The sequence below is a fragment of the Oncorhynchus mykiss genome, chromosome 7 (genome assembly GCF_057628025.1).
Source record: "Oncorhynchus mykiss isolate SJ-2025 chromosome 7, ASM5762802v1, whole genome shotgun sequence".
Lineage (NCBI taxonomy): Eukaryota > Metazoa > Chordata > Actinopteri > Salmoniformes > Salmonidae > Oncorhynchus > Oncorhynchus mykiss.
Genome location: NC_143028.1, coordinates 85,475,690 through 85,498,416, shown reverse-complemented (window position 1 = coordinate 85,498,416; position 22,727 = coordinate 85,475,690). Strand labels below are relative to the sequence as shown.

Sequence of the window (22,727 nt, the reverse complement as noted above, 5' to 3'; positions counted from 1 at the left end):
GCCTTTATTGGTAAGGTTATCAATACGACTCGGGTTGTGGAAAGCAGAAATGCCAGGTCGAAGGTTATTGTGGAGAAGGCAAAAGAGATATTGGGGGTAACAGATGTTACTGTTGAAATGGTTGTTGACATGCTGAATAATCATAAGGGTGGAGTTATTTACAATGAAGGCCTACCAAAGGGCAAAGGCCTCCAGCAGGGACGGGGGCTGGGATAATAAAAAAATATATATAAATATAGGACAAAACAAACATCATGACAAGAGACAACACAACACTACATAAAGAGAGACTTAAGACAACAACATAGCAAGGTAGCAACACATGGCAACACAACATGGTACAAACATAATTGGGCACAGACAACAGCATACAGTACCTTTTTTGCTCATGTTTTGGTTCCCCGTGTCGATAACCTGAAATGTAGGAGAATGTGAGATATATGGTAGCCTAATCTTTGGCACTTTGTAATCATTTACAATATTGATAGTCAAGGGGTGTTGCGCATGTTTCGGCCGGCAGGGGTAGCCGCTCGCTCCAGTGGTTGCCCTCACGCGTCTCCCTCTACAGTGGCTCGTGCTAACCTGACTAGTCAGTTTGAACAGGAGTGCCAAGCCATCTAAAAACAAAACATTTTAAACGTTGTCATTACGGTGAGCGAGTTAGAAAGCATAGGATATGACACCAAGTTAGGCGGAGTGTAATGATATGATTGTTGTTATTTCTTAATAATGTTTTCATAATTCAATTCATTTATAAAAGTATGTTAGCATAAAAGCTAACGTCGGCTAAAATTAGCTCCAGTCAAGCTAGCCTGTCGTAGTCGTGGCGACAGAACCAACGAACGTTCTCACAGTGTAAACAAAGGGAAGCGTTGTAGCTTGCTGTTTTTAAGGATATGTTGAGAATTACATGATGAACATGTATCTATTAGATACGATAGTAAATAGTAAAAAAAGAATAGTGTAAAAAGATTATGTTGGCTATTTACAATTGTACAAGAGTAGTCAAGTCAGTTGAATGAGAGAGAACCAACTGAGAACAGTATTGAAGAGAGAAGCACCAGATGAACTATTTTAAATCGTCAAGGTTTCAGACTTCCTTCATTCTTCTCACCATACCCTATCCAGGTCCCAAGGTTTAAGAGGGTACACTACACTACTAGGCTGTGTGTTGTGGTTTTTGACTATGCGATAAAGGGGTTTAAGAGGGTACTAGACCTACGCTTTGCCATTGCAGAGCTAGTAGTCAATGTTGCATTATATGAGTAACGTAAACTCACCCCACTCCTTACAAATGTGCGAAACCGCAACATTCAAACGAGGCTACAAAGAAAACTAATGGTGACTTCAAAATCGGGGGCGTGAACTAGGTTTCTATTCAAGCGTTGATCGACATGGTAATGGCTCTATAGTATTGGAAAAAAAACAAACCCTCCACAGCACGCACAAAGCAACTATTTATGTCTTACAATCTCTCTCCACCAGGTGTAGCACTACTCTCATCCTTTAAAAACAAGAAATGGACAGTAAGGGGGATACCTCGTCATTTTTTGCGTCATCATTGCATGCGATCATCATTCTCAAAGCCGCTGTTTATTTCTAAGATCACTTTACCACCGCCCTAAATAACCGATTCAAATTCGACACAAACTTTCAAATAGGTATGTAATGACACATTATATAAACTCTTTATAGTGTTTTATTTACATTTTAGAGGCGATAAGGTGATAAGTTGGACAGATCGAGTGATAAAAAGCTATTTTCCCACACAACATCTCTCCGTCTCACTATCACGCATTAGTTTCGCTTCCCCACCTGCCATTTTTTTAAAGACCCGACGGGGCTCATTGCCTGCTTGAATTATGCAGAAACGGGCAGTGTTTAGGTCATGTAATTGATTCTGTTGGAAAGGGGAGAAATTGTGCTTTACAATGGTATTGACATTACAGTTGTTCTGGAAGTATTACGTTTTGGGGGCGCTAAAATAAGGGCAATTGTACGGACCAAGGCGATGTACGAGTTTACGTTACCATAAATTACTACGGTTTTGGTCACTTTATCTGAAAAACGGTGGGACACAGACCATCATAATACATTGTAAACAAATACCATGCTTTCATGTTTCACTACATGCTGGTAGTACAAAACAATGGTATATTTTAAAAAACTAACATTTTTGGTCAGTACCATGGCAGGAAAATAACATGGTACAGTGGGGCAAAAAAGTATTTAGTCAGCCACCAATTGTACAAGTTCTCCCACTTAAAAAGATGAGAGAGGCCTGTAATTTTCATCATAGGTACACTTCAACTATGACAGACAAAATGACAAAAAAAATCCTTAAAATCACATTGTAGGATTTTTTATGAATTTATTTGCAAAAAGGGTGGAAAATAAGTATTTGGTCAATAACAAAAGTTTATCTCAATACTTTGTTATACAGTGGGGCAAACATGTATTTAGTCAGCCACCAATTGTGCAAGTTCTCCCACTTAAAAAGACGAGAGGCCTGTAATTTTCATCATAGGTACAATTAAACTATGACAGACAAAATGAGAAATTTTTTTTCTCCAGAAAATCAGATTGTAGGATTTTTAATGAATTTATTGCAAATTATGGTGGAAAATAAGTATTTGGTCAATAACAAAAGTTTATCTCAATACTTTGTTATATACCCTTTGTTGGCAATGACAGAGGTCAAACATTTTCTGTAAGTCTTCACAAGGTTTTCACACACTGTTGCTGGTATTTTGGCCCATTCCTCCATGCAGATCTCCTCTAGAGCAGTGATGTTTTGGGGCTGTTGCTGGGCAACACGGACTTTCAACTCCCTCCAAAGATTTTCTATGGGGTTGAGATCTGGAGACTGGCTAGGCCACTCCAGGACCTTGAAATGCTTCTTATGAAGCCACTCCTTCGTTGCCCGGGCGGTGTGTTTGGGATCATTGTCATGCTGAAAGACCCAGCCACGTTTCATCTTCAATGCCCTTGCTGATGGAAGGAGGTTTTCACTCAAAATCTCACGATACATGGCCCCATTCATTCTTTCCTTTACACGGATCAGTCGTTCTGGTCCCTTTGCAGAAAAACAGCCCCAAAGCATGATGTTTCCACCCCCATGCTTCACAGTAGGCATGGTGTTCTTTGGATGCAACTCTGCATTCTTTGTCCTCCAAACACGACGAGTTGAGTTTTTACCAACAAGTTATATTTTGGTTTCATCTGACCATATGACATTCTCCCAATCTTCTTCTGGATCATCCAAATGCTCTCTAGCAAACTTCAGACGGGCCTGGACATGTACCGGCTTAAGCAGGGGGTCACGTCTGGCACTGCAGGATTTGAGTCCCTGGCGGCGTAGTGTGTTACTGATGGTAGGCTTTGTTACTTTGGTCCCAGCTCTCTGCAGGTCATTCACTTGGTCCCCCCCATGTGGTTCTGTGATTTTTGCTCACCGTTCTTGTGATCATTTTTGACCCCACGGGTTGAGATCTTGCGTGGAGCCCCAGATCGAGGGAGATTATCAGTGGTCTTGTATGTCTTCCATTTCCTAATAATTGGTCCCACAGTTGATTTCTTCAAACCAAGCTGCTTACCTATTGCAGATTCAGTCTTCCCAGCCTACAATTTGGTTTCTGGTGTCCTTTGACAGCTCTTTGGTCTTGGCCATAGTGGAGTTTGGAATGTGACTGTTTGAGGTTGTGGACAGGTGTCTTTTATACTGATAACAAGTTCAAACAGGTACCATTAAATCAAATCAAATCAAATTTTATTTGTCACATACACATGGTTAGCAGATGTTAATGCGAGTGTAGCGAAATGCTTGTGCTTCTAGTTCCGACAATGCAGTAATAACAAGTAATCTAACTAACAATTCCAAAACTACTGTCTTGTACACAGTGTAAGGGGAAAAAGAATATGTACATAAGGATATATGAATGAGTGATGGTACAGAGCAGCATAGGCAAGATACAGTAGATGGTATCGGGTACAGTATGTACAAATGAGATGAGTATGTAAACAAAGTGGCATAGTATAGTATAAAGTGGCTAGTGATACATGTATTACATAAGGATACCGTCGATGATATAGAGTACAGTATATACGTATGCATATGAGATGAATAATGTAGGGTAAGTAACATTTATATAAGGTAGCATTGTTTAAAGTGGCTAGTGATATATTTACATCATTTCCCATCAATTCCCATTATTAAAGTGGCTGGAGTTGAGTCAGTGTCAGTGTGTTGGCAGCAGCCACTCAGTGTTAGTGGTGGCTGTTTAACAGTCTGATGGCCTTGAGATAGAAGCTGTTTTTCAGTCATTAATTCATTAATACAGGTAACGAGTGGAGGACAGAGGAGCCTCTTAAAAAATAAGTTACAGGTCTGTGAGAGCCAGAAATCTTGCTTGTTTGTACGTGACCAAATACTTATTTTCCACCATAATTTGCAGATAAATTGGTGGCTGACTAAATACTTTTTTGCCCCACTGTATAACCATGGTCGTTTTTTCATTGTACCACCATTGTACATTTTTGTAAGGGATAACTCGAAGTGGATTAGTGATGATTTATTGTTTTTCTTTAGTCCAGAGGGAGCGGGCGCTCCTGATCATGTGATTGTGACAAGAAATTACTTGCTTTTCTCTCCAGAGCAGGAAGCCATTGAAAGGTGTGATGATGGGGTGCCATTAAGTGTTGAGGAGGATCAGTTGAAACTGAAGATTCCCGGTGTCTGTGATGCCCACCGTTTGGTGCGACGGAGACCCGGTGGAGAGCGTGGGGAAACGGAGAAGACATTGTCTACCCTGCTGAGTTTTGATGTAGAGTCTTTGCCAGATAAGGTCAAGGTAGGAAGTGTAAGTTATCTCTTGAGAGTGTTTGTTCATAAAATACTACAGTGTTGTAAGTGTCAAGGTTATGGGCATGTTGCAGCAGTGTGTAGGAGGGAGAGTACTAGATGTGAGAAGTGTGCAAGAGGGCATGAGACAAAGGAATGTGTAGTATCGGTGGAGAAAGTTGTGTGTCTTAGCTGTGGGGGTGCCCATGAGACTGGAATGTTGGGTGAGAGAGAGGCAAGTTGAGGTTGGTAGGGTTAGTGTAGTACAGAAAGTGTTCAATGCCGAAGCAGTGAAGAGAGTGGTAGAGGAAGATGGGTACAGGGTGAGGGATCCTGAGAGGATTCCTGTGAGTATGCAGAGATCAAAGAGACAGTGATGGGAAGAATATGTGCTTCAGTAAGCTGGGCTTTTTAGCATTCATAGCCATGGTTGTCAATTGTACTTTAGAAATGGATCAGAAGTCCCTGAAAATAGAGGCAATGTGGTGGCAATGACACAAAAGTACTTAGGGTTATGAGAATTTACTGCAGAACAGCTGCAGGGGGTGTTGAGTGGGAGTCTTCTGTCCTCTCAGACCGTTGGTCTGGAGTCAAATTAAATAGGGTTAAATAGTGTAATGGGGCATTTTTTTTTTTAGAGGGATAATAGTTGATAGGGCAATTTTCTTTTTTCCCCAATGTATTACCGTATCAACAAATTGAATGTAGGTAGGTCGTGACTGGCCTCACACACCACCTCTACGCACCGACAGAGATGACCGCCTCGCTTCGCGTTCCTAGGAAACTTGTTATTTCTTACATTGGTACCCCAGGTAATCTTAGGTTTCATAACATACAGTCGGGAGGAACTACTGCATATAAGAGCAACGTCAACTCACCATCATTACGACCAGGAATATGACTTTCGCGAAGCGGATCCTGTGTTCTGCCTTCCACCCAGGACAACGGATCGAATCCCAGCCGGCAACCCAAAACAACGACGTCGTAAAAGAGGCAAACGAAGCGGTCTTCTGGTCAGGCTCCGGAGACGGGCACATTGCGCACCACTCCTTAGCATACTACTCGCCAATGTCCAGTCTCTTGACAACAAGGTTGATGAAATCCGAGCAAGGGTAGCTTTCCAGAGAGACATCAGAGACTGTAACGTTCTTTGCTTCACGGAAACATGGCTCACTCGAGAGACACTAACGGAGTCGGTGCAGCCAGCTGGTTGCTTTACGCGTCGCGCCGACAGAAACAAACATCTTTCTGGTAAGAAGAGGGGCAGGGGGGTATGCCTTATGATTAACGAGACGTGGTGTGATCATAACAACATACAGGAACTCAAGTCCTTCTGTTCACCTGACTTAGAATTCCTCACAATCAAATGTCGACCGCATTATCTACCAAGGGAATTCTCTTCGATTATAATCACAGCCGTATATATTCCCCCCTAAGCAGACACATCGATGGCCCTGAACACACTTTATTTGACTATGCAAACTGGAAGCCACATATCCTGAGCCTGCATTCATTGTAGCTGGGGATTTTAACAAGGCTAATCTGAAAACAAGACTCCCTAAATTTTAGCAGCATATCGATTGCGCAACCAGGGCTGGTACAACCCTGGATCATTGTTATTCTAACTTCCGCAACGCATATAAGGCCCTTCCCCGCCCTCCTTTCGGAAAAGCTGACCACGACTCCATTTTGTTGCTCTCTGCCTACAGACAGAAACTAAAACAAGAAGCTCCCACGCTCAGGTCTGTTCAACGCTGGTCCAACCAATCTGATTCCACGCTTCAAGACTGCTTCGATCACATGGATTGGGATATGTTACGCATTGCTTCCAACAACAACATTGACGAATACGCTGATTCGGTGAGCGAGTTCATTAGAAAGTGCATTGACGATGTCGTACCCATAGCAACGATTAAAACATTCCCAAACCAGAAACCGTGGATTGATGGCAGCATTCGAGTAAAACTGAAAGCGCGAACCACTGCTTTTAACCAGTGCAAGGTGACCGCAAACATGACCGAATACAAACAGTGTAGCTATTCCCTCCGCAAGGCAATCAAACAAGCTAAGCGTCAATATAGAGACAAAGTAGAGTCGCAATTCAAAGGCTCAGACACAAGAGGTATGTGGCAGGGTTTACAGTCAATCACGGATTACAAAAAGAAAACCAGCCCGTCGCGGACCAGGAACTCTTGCTCCCAGACAGACTAAATAACTTTTTTACCCGCTTTGAGGACAATACAGTGCCACTGACACGGCCTGCAACCAAAACCTGCGGACTCTCCTTCACTGCAGCTGACGTGAGTAAAACATTTAAACGTGTTAACCCTCGCAAGGCTACAGGCCCAGACGGCATCCCCAGCCGCATACTCAGAGCATGCGCAGATCAGCTGGCTGGTGTGTTTACAGACATATTCAATCAATCCTTATCCCAGTCTGCTGTTCCCACATGCTTCAAGAGGGCCACCATTGTTCCTGTTCCCAAGATATCTAAGGTAACTGAGCTAAACGACTACCGCCTCGTAGCACTCACTTCCGTCATCATGAAGTGCTTTGAGAGACTAGTCAAGGACCATATCACCTCCACCCTACCTGAAACCCTAGACCCACTCCAATTTGCTTACTGCCCAAATAGGTCCACAGACGACGTAATCGCAACCACACTGCACACTGCCCTAACCCATCTGGACAAGAGGAATACCTATGTGAGAATGCTGTTCATCGACTACAGCTCAGCATTTAACACCATAGTACCCTCCAAACTCGTCATCAAGCTCGAGACCCTGGGTCTCGACCCCGCCCTGTGCAACTAGGTACAGGACGTCCTGACGGGCCGCCCCCAGGTGGTGAGGGTAGGTAACAACATCTCCACCCCTTTGATCCTCAACACTGGGGCCCCACAAGGGTGTGTTCTGAGCCCTCTCCTGTACTCCCTGTTCACCCACGACTGCGTGGCCATGCACGCCTCCATCTGAATCATGGTGGAGATGGAGTTTGCGGACGACACTACATTGGTAGGCTTGATTACCAACAACGACGAGACGGCCTACAGGGAGGAGGTGAGGGCCCTCGGAGTGTGGTGTCAGGAAAATAACCTCACACTCAACGTCAACAAAACAAAAGAGATGATTGTGGACTTCAGGAAACAGCAGAGGGAGCACCCCCCTATCCACATCGATGGGACAGTAGTGGAGAGGGTAGTAAGTTTTAAGTTCCTCGTGTACACATCAAGAATCAAACTGAATTGGTCCACCCACACAGACAGCATCGTGAAGAAGGCGCAGCAGCGCCTCTTCAACCTCAGGAGGCAGAAGAAATTCGGCTTGTCACCAAAAGCACTCACAAACTTCTACAGATGCACAATCGAGAGCATCCTGTCGGGCTGTATCACCGCCTGGTACGGCAACTTCTCCACCCACAACTGTAAGGCTCTCCAGAGGGTAGTGAGGTCTGCACAACGCATCACCGGGGAAAAACAGGAAGGCCATAAAGATCATCAGGACAACAACCACCCGAGCCACTGCCTGTTCACCCCGCTATCATCCAGAAGGCGAGGTCAGTACAGGTGCATCAAAGCAGGGACCGAGACACTGAAAAACAGCTTCTATCTCAAGGCCATCAGACTGTTAAACAGCCACCACTAACATTGAGTGGCTGCTGCCAACACACTGACTCAACTCCAGCCACTTCAATAATGGGAATTGATGGGAATTGATGTAAAATATATATATATATATATATATATATATATATATATATATATATATATATATATATATATATATATCACTAGCCACTTTAAACTATGCTACTTAATATAATGTTTACATACCCTACATTACTTATCTCATATGTATATGTATATACTGTACTCTATATCATCTACTGCATCTTTATGTAATACACTTTAAACTATGCCACTTTGTTTACATACCCTACATTACTCATCTCATATGTATGTACTGTACTCGATAGCATCTACTGCATCTTGCCTATACCGTTCTGTACCATCACTCATTCATATATCTTTATGTACATATTCTTTATCCCTTTACACTTGTGTGTATAAGGTAGTAGTTTTGAAATTGTTAGGTTAGATTACTCGTTGGTTACTACTGCATTGTTGGAACTAGAAGCACAAGCATTTCACTACACTCGCATTAACATCTGCTAACCATGTGTATGTGACCAATACACTTGATTTGATTTGATTTAAAGTAGGTGGCGGTGTATGCACCTAAAAGTTGGATGCAATCAATTCCTAAAGAAGAAGAAGAAGCCCAGGTGCCAGCAGTGGGAGAAGATGGAGCGAGATTCTGCACATTTTCTTATTAATGAAACATTTGATTTCCATACAGTTTTCTGTTCCCAAAACTAGAATCTGTTACGAACAGTGGACTGCGTTTTGTAGACTTTACCTTTTCCCAAAGTTTCTAAAAAGTGAGATGTTTAGAAGGTGTGCATGGGCGAATTGAGTTATTGCACACACACATTTCACAGAGTAGGTGTTCCCTAACAGAAATATGCAAATACATGATAGAACGCGTCAATACGATCTCGCTAGCTCGTGCTTGGCTCTCCCCATTTCCTTGCTTATTCTGCCCAATCTACATTGGGTTAGTTATAAAAAATCTTTGCCTGTACTCCTGCCTTGTCTTCTCTGGGTTTGCTCCTCCAACCCAAAGGGTTGCCAAAGGCAGTTTAACAAAGTACTGCGTAAAGGGTCTGAATACTTATGTACATGTGATATTTCTGTTTCTGTAAAACCGGTTTTTGCTTTTTCATTACGGGGTATTGTATGTATTTCTGCTGTTCCCTGTTAATGTTTATTTAAATATCACCACTTTTCTAATTCTACATTGTCATTCTTAATGTTGTATATTAAACAAAACAATTGAATAGCATAAATATATCCTTCTGTTTTCTTTAAAAAATGAGTTTTCAATTATTTCCATTTGTTTAACATTGTGTGGTTTGCATAATAATACAGACAGCAGTACTGTGAAGTTTTATTGGAAGTGTTATTGACAGGTATTTTATGACATTAACAACAAAACAAATGCATCATATAGCAAGTGAAACAAAGTACTACAATGTCCTTACTGTCAGTACTGTAGATAACATCAGAAACAGATGTCTTCAACTAGCAGGTTCTGTATATTTCACCGTATCTAAGACTCAATCAGATCAAATATTAACCGACATGCCACCAGAGGTCTCTTCCCAGTCCCCATGTCCAGAACAGACTATGGGAGGCACACAGTACTACATAGAGCCATGACCACATGGAACTCTATTCCACAGTACTACATAGAGCCATGACTACATGGAAACTCTATTCCACTTCAAGTAACTGATGCAAGCAGTAAAATTAGATTTAAAAAACAGATACAAATGCACCTTATGGAACACCGGGGACTGTGAAAAAACACAAACATAGGCACAGACACATGCATACACACACGTACACATGGATTTTGTGTTGTAGATATGTGGTAGTAGAGTAGGGACCTGAGGGCACACAAGGTGTTGTGAAATCTGTTTTGAATATATTGTAATGTTTTTACAATTGTATAACTGTCTTAATTTTCCTGGACCCCAGGAAGAGTAGCTGCAAATATAAACCGGGCCAAGCTTCCTGTCGTCCAGGACCTCTATACTAGGCGGTGTCAGAGGAAGGCCCTAAATATGGTCAAAGACTCCAGCCTCCCAATCCTAGGCTGTTCTCTCTGCTATCGCATGGCAAGCGGTACAGGAGCGCCAAGTCTAGGTCCAAAAGGCTCCTTAACAACTTCTACCCCCAAGCCATTAGACTGCCGAGCAGAGACTCAAGTTGCTACCCGGACTATTTGCATTCACTCCCTTTTTTAAGCTGCTGCTACTGGCTGTTTATTATCTATGCATAGACAATTTAGCCCTTCCTACATGTACATATTACCTCAACTACCTCGACTAACCTGTACCCCCGCACATTGACTCTGTACCTATACCTCCTGTATATAGCCTCGTTATGGTTATTTTATTGTGTTACTTTTTTAAATACTTTATTTAATTTTTTTATGTATTTTTGTAGCAAATATTTTCTTACTTCAAAAAAAAACTGCATTGTTGGTTACGGGCTTGTACGTAAGCATTTCATGGTAAGGTCTGCACCTGTTGTATTCGGCGCATGTAACAAATAAAATTTGATTTGATTTGATAGCCGACACCCGCATAGCTGATGTTTTGGTGGTGTTGGAGGTGGAGTTGCATTGGAGCTGTCAAATCGGTGAGCAGCTGCTCTTGTGTTCAATGTGGGGATTTGATTAATCTGGCTCGGGCGCCTGGGTACTGTAGCTGTGTTTTGCACCGGATGAAAGTTGATTGCATTCATTCTGGGAACCAGGCTGCCTCCCGGGCGTGAGCCAGGTGCCCCATTCAAAGCCCATGGCAAAGACGGCTCAAAACAAAACTGAAGTAAATCATTTAATTAATTAATGGAGGAGTAAGTGATTGCTTTTGATAAAAACGCTTTATCTGCCTTCCCAATAAAAAACAGTTTGAAAATTCAATTCTACAATTCTATTTTATGTTAAATAGATGTATGTTTCTGGACAATGCACCACGCTGCCTTGTTGACTGAGTGGCGCAGATTACTGTTCCATTTGAGAAGGGCTCTCCTCCCTCATTTCTTTTGCCCGTTGACGTCACGGGCCATAGACCGGTGCCCCACGGCTCAGCATTATCAAATCCTCCCATTGTCACGAAGCCACACCCGTCCCACTTGCGTTAGAAGTTTAGAAGGAGAAAGTGTAGGCTATATAGAAATAATGAAGCTCAAATTGAAAATCATGAAACTAAATAATGAGGATTTCTAACATCCTAATGGAGGTGTAGATTACATCTCACATTATAGTGTTGGAACTTGTAAACAAGACTGCATGAGATATATCTCAATTGACTCTGCAGCAAATGGCAATGTCTGCTTTAGGTATAATGCCGGGAGCCGTTTTGGATTTGACAGCTCTAATGCAGTTCCATCTTCAACACCGTCAAAACATCAGCTAAAGTGAATCTGATTGAAATGGGCCTGAAGGTTCTAATGAGAATGCTGTAGTTAAAGAAAGAAAATCAACAGTTCTATAACTTCTCTTAACAGAGGCATAGAAAGGAACATGACAGATATACGGTACACTATATATACAAAAGTATGTAGACATCCCTTCAAATTAGTGGATTTGGCTATTTCAGCCACACCCGTTGCTGACAGGTGTATAAAATCGAGCACACAGCCATGTAATCTCCATAGACAAACATTAGCAGTAGAAGGGCCTTACTGAAGAGCTCAGTGACTTTCAACGTGGCACCGTCATAGGGTTCCACCTTTCCAACAAGTCAGTTAGTCAAATTTCTGTCCTGCTTGAGCTGCCCTGGTCAACTGTAAGGGCTGTTATTTAAAAAAAAAATATTATTTTTTAATAATTACTTATTACAAAAAACACAGGGAAGGGGAAACATTAAAGTATTAGAACATGAAGGACAACCAATACAGCATCAAGACACTATCAAACATGTATCAGTCTTTCTGCAACAGAGCCATCCTAATGTGTGAGGGTGCATGTGCATGATAGTGATATAAAATAAATATCATATGTAATTTCCTTTTTCATGATCACAATCTGTGAAACCCAAACCCTCCAAGATCCCCCCACAGTTCCCCAATAGCTGTCCCTCAACCATTTGAGACCCCTCCCACAGTCCACCCCAGAAGAAAAAAATATATACAATTGATTCCATTCCCCACCCCCAAGAACCCCCCAATGCACCAACAACCAAGAGAATGAACTAAAGAGAAAAAAGGAAAAGACAGAAGAAAACAGCGAACAACAATGCAAAATAAAACAAAATAACTCATTTAAAACAAAGGACATCAAGGACAACTGAAATCATAACAGCAATGCCTACTGTATATGTTTGTGTGCATGTCTGGCACTATTACATGTATGTGTGTGTTCTTATATGTGTTTATTTGAATGAGAGTGTGTGTATATGCATGTGTACAAACACCTGCACTGCATCAGCCTCAGGCAAACCGGCATTAGTTGTAAAAACTCTGCCCCTCAGTGTCATTCAAATTTACTTTTATTATGTTTATTTAGACTTTTTTTCCCCTTTATCTTTTGACCATCATTCTCTCTCTCACACAGCAACTCCACTCCCACTTGTCTCCAATTCCACATACCAACCCTCAGCTTCCCTCAGCCCATCCCATTTATCTCTGTTGATCACCCACTTCGTGTTTCTACGCAACACATATCTCTCAACAATGCTATAATGTTTAACGTACAATTTCAGTCTATATAATCGAATAGAATCTACAGATTGCGTGTTGAAGATAAATACTTTAACTAAGAGTATTAGTATATTAGTAATTAACTGACCCGGTCTCTCCAGATCTCCTAACAGTACTATTTCTAGGGTCAATTTTAGATCAGCCATTCCTGAACCAGAGACCAGAAACAGGGCTACCTGGGAGCAATAACAAAAAAAATGGTCTATTGATTCTGTATCCTCACAACAAAATATGCAGAGCTTCAATGATTTTATGCCCCAAATATTCAACATTTTGTTGGTGGCAAGAATTCTATGTAATAATTTTAGCTGAAAAGCACAAAGTCTTAAATCTTGCGTTTTATATATCAACTCATACTCATGGTACAACTGTGCCAAACAGATTGCAAATAGTTGGGAAGAGATTTTTGATGTACCGATTTCATGGTACAGGGTTTATGGCCCGTGACGTCAACGGGCAACGGACGTCAACGGGCAACGGACGTCAACGGGCATAAAATCGGTACATCAAAAATCTCTTCCCAACTATTTGCAATCTGTTTGGCACAGTTGTCAACATCCTGGTCCTCAAATGGAACTGGTATACTTTCCTATTTATGCTATTTTTATTCCTCCGCCAGTTTGATCCTTTATATTGGGCAGACAGATCAGTTGGCTACCTCCTCCCGCTGCCACCTGCCTCCTCCAGTTTTGATCCTTTATATTGGGCAGACAGACCAGTTCCCTACCTCCTCCCGCTGCCACCCGCCTCCTCCATTTTTGGGGCAATGCTGTACTCAATTGGTTGTACTCTTGGATTGAGCAGACCTTCCCGTACAATTCTGATAACTCCATGAAGGACATAACTCTTCCATTCCAATTTACAATATCATTTAAGAACAAAATACCCTTTTCAAACATCTTTCCCATAAATACAGGTATTTTATAAACCAGCCCAGTTGAGTTCAGCCATAATATTTGTTGTAATATTTGTTCTATCTTTTCAGGGGAATGAAATTGTAATTGTAGCCAGCTCTGCTATGCTTGTTTGAAAAAGACAGATACTTTTAAAAAAGTATCATTTTCAATTAATCGAAAATGAGACATGGCAATCTGCACAAAGGCAAAAAGGCCATTTTTAAACAATGAATGAGCTTTTCTTATTAATCTACTTGAGAATTTAGGGTTCAAATAAAACTTTTGAATGAGTGAAGCTTTTAGAGAGAGGTTTAGTGCTTTTATATTTAATTATCTCAACCCACCCAATTCATATTCATTATATAGATAGGCACGTTATATTTTGTCTAGTTTAGCGTCCCAGATAAAGTGAAATATTTTTTGCTCATATGATTTGAAAAACGAATCATCAGGAGTAGGCAGCGCCATAAGTAAGTGAGTAAACTGAGATATAACTAAGGAGTTAATCAGGGCAATTTTTCCATAAATAGACAGGTATTTACCTCTCCATGGTTGCAGGATCTTGTCTATTTTTACAAAGTTTCTATTGAAATTCATTGTGGAAAGCTTATTTATATAAGCTTTATATAAGTCTACTTCACCATCAGCCCATTTTATAGGTAAGCTGCAAGGTAATGTAAAAGTTGTATTTTTTAAGGATCCAATACGTAATATTGCACACTTATCATAATTAGGTTTTAGTCCATAGAGTGCAGAAAAGTTATCTAGATCTTTAATGAGACATTGCAGGGATCTAACTTAAGGACTTAACATAAAACTTGAGTCATCAGCACACCTTTGTTTTTAAGCCTTGGATTTCTAATCCTCTAATGTTGTTATTGGATCTGATTTTAATAGCTAGCATTTCGATGGCCATTAACGAATAGATATGGTGACAGCGGACACCCTTGTTTAACTCCTCTTGACAATTCAAAACTCTCTGAGAAGTAGCCATTATTTACTATTTTACACCTGGGGTTGCTATACATTATTTTTACCCATTTTACAAGAGAATTACAGAACTTGAAAAAATCTAGGCATTTATAAATAAAATCCAGTCTTACTTTATCAAATGCCTTTTCAAAATCTGCTATAAATACCATTCCTGGCTTCTTATATGTTTCATGATGTTCTATGATTTCTAGTAGTTGTCGTATATTATCTGCAATGTATCGTCCATGTAAAAAACCTGTCTGATCAGGATGAACAATACCTGGTAAAACCCTTTTAATTCTGAGTGCTCTGCATTTTGCTAGTATTTTTGCAACACAACATTGAAGTGTAAGGGGCCTCCGGTTTTTTAGATAGACTGGGTCTTTATATTTGCCATCTGGGTCTTGTTTTAATAATAGAGAAATCAGACCTTCCTGCCAAGTACGTGACAGACTACCATTTCTATAGGAGTAGTTAAAACAATCTAACAATGGAGCTTTTAGTATATCAAAAAAGGCTTGCTATACCTCTACCGGTATGCCATCAAGCCCTGGGTTTTTTCCAGACTGAAAGGATTTAATAGCCTCAAAAAGGTTCTTCCTCTGTAATTTGGCCTTGACCACTGATCTTTCTGTACATTTGTTAATTTTCCATTTTTTATATTATTTGGAAAGAATTCCTTACCATGATCTTCATTCAGTGGGAGAGGATGAGACGGAAAAGAGAACATCTGCCTAAAATAATTAGCTTCCTCTTTTAAAATATAATTTGGAGAATTATAGATGACTCCGTCTTCAGTAACGAGTTTCTGCAAATTATTTTTGTTAGTGTTCCTGTATTGGAGATTCAGGAATAATTTTGTGCATTTCTCTCCATATTCCATCCAGTTTGCTTTATTTTTGTAATAGATTACATTGGTTCGTTCTTGAATAAGTTCTTCAAGTTATTTTTGTTTTTTCTCTAACTTATTTTGTATCTCTGTAGTATCGTTTTTATTTATATCTATCTACCTGTACTATTAGTTCATGGATTTCCCTTGTTAGTCTTGTCTCTTTAGCCAGAAACTGCTTTTTTATTATTGATGAAAATTGAATTTAATGACCCCTGAAGGTACATTTAAAGGTATCCCAAACAATAAGGGGATTTGCTGAACCTATATTATACTGTATATATATTATCCTATATATATTCTTTTGTCTTAGTTAAAAATAAGTTGTCCTCCAGTAAACTTTGATTAAATTTCCAATATCTGGGTCCACGTGGAAAATCTACTAGTTATGTGAATGCCAATTAGATGATGATCTGATCGTATTCTGTCTCCTATTAAAACTTTTTTTTAACCTTTGATGCAAGAGAGAAAGAGACAAGAAAGTAGTCAAGACGACTAGCTTGATTAAGTCTCCATGTATATCTCACTAGGTCGGGTTTTTTTTTGTCTCCAAATATCCACTATTTCTAATGTGTCCATAATATTTGTGATTTCCTTAACGGCACGGTGATGATAGTCTGTAGAGTGATTACCTTAACGGTCCATTGATGTACTTGACACTGTTATTGTCACGCCCTGGCCACAGAGAGGCTTTTATTCTCTATTTTGTTTAGGCCAGGGTGTGACTAGGGTGGGCATTCTATGTTCAGTTTCTATGTTTTGTATTTCTTTGTTGTTTGGCCGTGTGGTTCTCAATCAGAGGCAGCTGTCTACCGTTGTCTCTGATTGAGAACCATACTTAGGTAGCTTTTTCCCACATGAGTTTTGTGGGTAGTCAGTTTCTATGTTTTGTATTTCTTTGTTGTTTGGCCTGTGGTTCTCAATCAGAGGCAGCTGTCTACCGTTGTCTCTGATTGAGAACCATACTTAGGTAGCTTTTTCCCACATGGGTTTTGTGGGTAGTTGTTTTCTGTTTTGTGTCTTTCTGCACCAAACAGAACTGTTTCGGTTTCGTTCGTTCTCTTCATTGTTTTTTTTTGTTAATCAGTGTTCAGTTCAAATAATAAAGATGAACACGTACCACGCTGCACCTTGGTCCTCCACTCCTTCCAACAGCCGTTACAGTTATAGTCTCCTACCATAAAGATTAGATAATTTGTTGCCTGTAAGTTCAATAAATTGGTATAAATGTTTTCGAAGAAGTGTGGATCATCCTGATTTGGACCATATAGATTAATGAGATTTTTCGGCCACTTTCATATACAAAAGGATCCACTTTCGTTGAGAATCACTCCTGATTATTTGCACATTCAGATTAAAATTTTTGTTAATTAATATCATCACACCCTTTGAGTTCCTTTGTACATGACAGAAAATTCATTTTTCTACGCAACTTCATCTAAGGATGTAGAGTGAGTTTCTTGTAAACAGTATATGTTATGTTCATTTTCATTTAGCCATGTAAAGACTGATCTTTTTTTATAATCTTCCAAACCATTACAATTATAACTAGCTATACTTATTTCACCCCTTACCATAACTAGATACTATTATCAGGCTAAATTGACCATAATTAGAGCTTGTAAAGTTATTGCCATCAGAGGTATTATGAAGGTCAAAACTAGAGCTTTCAAATGTCTGATATTTAGAAATAGGTTCTAGCAATATTTTTTTATTCCCTTGCCTGTTTGCCTGTGAGCCAATGCCACAATGTAAAAAAAAATTAGACAAATTATGTGTGTAACAAATCTGAGTAGGTTGATGTGTATGATATTGGATCTAATATAATGAGAGAGTAAGACTAGTATAAGAGTAAGACTATAATGTGTGATGTTCAAATAAATAACAACTCTGCCAATTTGCATGTTTGAGTGTCTATGTGTGTAACATGTAGTGTGTACAGCCTTAATATTCATCATTGTAATCCATATTGTATCACCATCATAGTTGCATCATAATTACATTTAACATAATTGAAAAACACATCCCAGCATTTCCATAGCAATTTACATTTCACAAGATCATGAAAGAGACCTTGCATTACTCTGGAGACGGCTTCACTACAGTACAAATTTATTCCGTACAATATGTTATTATTCCCCAATGCCCCTACTCTGATATCGTCCCCTTGCTTGTTGTAAACATATATAAACTTGTAGACAAATACATAAAAAAGATAGACAAACAATAAACACATTAAATTATAAAACAGTTCTCGACAATAGAGAGGGAGAGAAGAGAAAAGAGAGAAAGAGAGAGTGAGAGAAGAGAGCGAGATCAGGTGTGTGTGTATGTATAAGTCTGTATGTGTAAGCAAGCAAGTTGAGAACGTGTGTGTTCATATTCACTTCATAATGTTCAGATATTTTAAACAGTTCCCATACCTTTTTTTCGTAACCTGAAGTCCCTGTATAATTTAGTGCAGCCATGGTGTTATCTCGGAGCTGTCTCGGAACAGCTGTCCTTCTATAAAGAGTTTGTCCACAATGATAAAGGCACGCCTACCATCCTTCCTTTGTTGTCTTTGTACCGGATACAGTCTCTTATGACGTTCTTTATATCCTTTGGAAATTGGTCATTGAGACTGAATTTGGTCCCTTTAAGCTCCCTTCCTCTGCTTTTGATCAGCTCCTTTTGTTGGTAGTGTTCAAATTTTGCGATGATCGGTCGGGGATCCTTGGTCTTGTAGCTCCGAGCTCCAAGTCTGTACCCGGTGAAAAGCCACCTTGTTTACAGTCTCTATAGGAAGTTGCAATGCGGATTTCATGAATTCTCTGATTGCGTCCTCAGGAATACCAGAAAAAAATAGATTTTCACGCTACGACTTTGTATGTCTAGTAGCGTCTCCTTCATCACCCTGTTTTCCCTGAGTAGACAATCCATGTTGGAATCGTGGATTTTTACCTTGGCTGTGAGTGTCTTGTTTTCTCTTTGGAGCCTGAGAATTTCACCGCGCCTGAACTCCAAACTCCCCCTCAGCTCTGCTACCTCCTCACACAACTTTTCCATTGTTGCATAGATTCCAGCCAGAGCACTAGCCTCTACCTCAATGGTAAGTAAATTGTCCGTGTCTGTAGATAATTTTTTTTTTTTTTTTTGGGGGGGTTAAAGTTATTTTGTGAGGTGGTCGGATCTTTCCACGAAGGAGTATGTTGTTCCTCCATAGCGTAAAGCTGTTGGTACTCGTAGATTCCCTCAGGATCTGCTTGGTATCCAGATTGGCTCTATACTGCAACCAGTTGTTTTACGAGAAGATAACAGTGAGTCTTTCCCAAGACAATGACAGGTGTCTGTAGTACAGCCAGCTAGCACTCGCGGAATCCTCGCAAAAAAAAGGAACACAAACTTGCAGTCCCAGCCGTAAAGGCTAACCGCGTTGTGAAAAAGTTTTAATGTTAACAACAAACTGAGTGTAGACAGTACAGTGTCCTGTTGGGTGCTCTGATGACGTTTCTCTCTCATCAGCTAAGTGCTGTTATTGTGAAGTGGAAACATCTAGGAGCAATCATGGCAATAACAGAAGTGATAGACCACACAAACTCACAGAACGGGACTGCAAAGTGCTGAAGGGCGTAAAAATTGTCTGTTTGTTGCAACACTCACCACCGAATTCAACATTTTCTCTGGAAGCAACGTCAGCACAATAACTATTAGTCGGGAGCTTCATGAAATGGGTTTCCATGGCCAAGCAGCCGCACACAAGCCTAAGATCACCATGCACAATGCCAAGCGTCGGCTGGAGTGTTGTGACGCTCGCCGCCAATGGACTCTGGAGCAGTGGAAACGCGTTCTCTGGAGTGATGAATCACGCTTCACCATCTGGCAGGCCAATGGATGAATCTGGGTTTGGCGGATGCCAGGAGAACGCTACCTGCCCTAATGCATACTTCCAACTGTAAAGTTTGGTGGATGAGGTATAATGGTCTGGGGCTGTTTTTCATGGTTCGGGCTCCTTAGTTCTAGAGAAGGAAAAGCTTAATGCTATAGCATACAATTACATTTTAGACAATTCTGTGCTTTCAACTTTGTGGCAACAGTTTGGGGAAGGCCCTTTCCTGTTTCAGCATGACAATACCCCCACGCACAAAGCGAGGTCCATACAGAAATGATTTGTCGATAACGGAAGAACTTGACTGACCTGCACAGAGCCCTGATCTCAACCCCATCGAACACCTTTGGGATGAATTGGAACAAAGACTGCAAACCAGGCCTAATCACACATCATCAGTGCCCAATCTCACTAATGCTCTTGTGGCTGAATGGAAGCGAGTCCTTGCAGTAATGTTCCAACATCTAGTGGAAAGCCTTCCAGGAAGAGTGGATGCTGTTATGGCAGCAAAGGGAGGACCAACTCCATACGGATGTCCATGGTTTTGGAATGAGATGTTTGATGAGCAGGTGTCCACATACTTTTGGCCATGTAGTGTAAATAATGCTGTACATTATGGTCTGACCAGGAACCAATTGTAGTTACTGAAGTTCCCCTGGGCGCTGACGTGAGAAGGCTTGGACCCTGGCATGGGGAACATCTCAATTGCATACCCCGTGCGTCCTCTCTTGTCTCCTTCTCAAAACCTACTAGAGGAAAAGGTCAGAGAGGAGGGACATCTGGGTTTGTCAATCAATGGGTTTTGAGAAGGAGACGAGGAGAGAGGACGCAAGGAGTATGCAATTTAAATGTTTCCCATGCCAGGGTAAAAGCCTCTTCACCTCCCCGCCCAGGGGAACTTCAGTAACTACTAGGGTTGTTCAGTAACTACTAGGGTTGTTGAGGGACTGTGTTCTCTCCAGAGGGTTGCTGAGGGAATGCGTTCTCTCCAGAGGGTTGCCGAGGGACTGAGTTCTCTCCAGAGGGTTGCCGAGGGACTGTGTTCTCTAAAAAAGGTTGCTGAGGGACTGTGTTCTCTAAAAAAGGTTGCTGAGGGACTGTGTTCTCTTCAGAGGGTTGCTGAGGGACTGAGTTCTCTCCAGAGGGTTGCTGAGGGACTGTGGTCTCTCCAGAGGGTTGCTGAGGACTGTGTTCTCTCCAGAGGGTTGCCGAGGGACTGCGTTCTCTCCAGAGGGTTGCCGAGGGACTGGGTTCTCTCCAGAGGGTCGCTGAGGGACTGTGTTCTCTCCAGAGGGTTGCCGAGGGACTGGGTTCTCTCCAGAGGGTCGCTGAGGGACTGTGTTCTCTCCAGAGGGTTGCCGAGGGACTGGGTTCTCTCCAGAGGGTCGCTGAGGGACTGTGTTCTCTCCAGAGGGTTGTCGAGGGACTGAGTTCTCTACAGAGGGTTGCCGAGGGACTGAGTTCTCGCCAGAGGGTTGCTGAGGGACTGAGTTCTCGCCAGAGGATTGCTGAGGGACTGTGTTCTCTCCAGAGGGTTTCTGAGGGACTGTGTTCTCTCCAGAGTTCCGCTGGTGGTCAAGACCTCACAGGCAGCCAGCTCGTGGTACAGAGCATTCAGAACCTCCAGAATGTGGTCTTTCCCTGAGAGAGAGGAGATAGATGGTTTATATCTATGTTATTGGTTAAAGAGACTCTGTCTGAGAGAGAGGGGAGATAAAACATATATATATATATATCTCTTCTAAGGCAGTCTCTTTGTCCAATAAAATATACAGTAGTAGTCAAATGTTTCGACAAACCTACACATTCAAGGGTTCATTTTTTATTTGTACTATTTTCTACATTGTAGAATAATTGTGAAGACATCAAACTATGAAATAACACATATGGAATCATATCGCAACCAAAAAAGAAACAGACAGAACCTCACCCAGAGAGCTGTGCATGTCAGTGTGTTTGACAGACAGAACCTCACCCAGAGAGCTGTGCATGTCAGTGTGTTAGACAGACATAACCTCACCCAGAGAGCTGTGCATGTCAGTGTGTTTGACAGACAGAACCTCACCCAGAGAGCTGTGCATGTCAGTGTGTTTGAAAGACAGAACCTCACCCAGAGAGCTGTGCATGTCAGTGTGTTTGACAGACAGAACCTCACCCAGAGAGCTGTGCATGTCAGTGTGTTACACAGACAGAAACTCACCCAGAGAGCTGTGCATGTCAGTGTGTTAGACAGACAGAACCTCACCCAGAGAGCTGCACATGTCAGTGTGTTAGACAGAGAGAACCTCACCCAGAGAGCTGCACATGTCAGTGTGTTAGACAGAGAGAACCTCACCCAGAGAGCTGCACATGTCAGTGTGTTAGACAGAGAGAACCTCACCCAGAGAGCTGCACATGTCAGTGTGTTAGACAGACAGAACCTCACCCAGAGAGCTGCACATGTCAGTGTGTTAGACAGACAGAACCTCACCCAGAGAGCTGTACATGTCAGTGTGTTAGACAGACAGAACCTCACCCAGAGAGCTACACATGTCAGTGTGTTAGACAGAAACCTCAACCAGAGAGCTGCACATGTCAGTGTGTTAGACAGACAGAACCTCACCCAGAGAGCTGTGCATGTCAGTGTGCTAGACAGACAGAAGCTCACCCAGAGAGCTGCACATGTCAATGTGTTAGACAGACAGAACCTCACCCAGAGAGCTGCACATGTCAGTGTGTTAGACAGAAACCTCACCCAGAGAGCTGCACATGTCAGTGTGTTTGACAGACAGAACCTCACCCAGAGAGCTATACATGTCAGTGTGTTAGACAGACAGCACCTCACCCAGAGAGCTGCACATGTCAGTGTGTTAGACAAACAGAACCTCACCCAGAGAGCTGTGCATGTCAGTGTGTTAGACAGACAGAACCTCACCCAGAGAGCTGCACAT

At 41.5% G+C, this 22,727-nt stretch overlaps 1 protein-coding gene across 1 annotated transcript in view; it reads right to left on the bottom strand.

Annotated features, from left to right (window-relative positions):
- Nucleotides 1–19,049: 19,049 nt before the first annotated feature.
- The window catches only part of efcc1 (EF-hand and coiled-coil domain containing 1), a 90,145-nt gene continuing 86,467 nt past the window's right edge, over nt 19,050–22,727 (bottom strand). Inside the window, exon 9 of the mRNA XM_021592126.3 lies at nt 19,050–21,438. Within this exon, the coding sequence (XP_021447801.3) occupies nt 21,233–21,438 (206 nt within the window). The 3' untranslated portion in view covers nt 19,050–21,232. The remainder of the gene's footprint in view (nt 21,439–22,727) is intronic.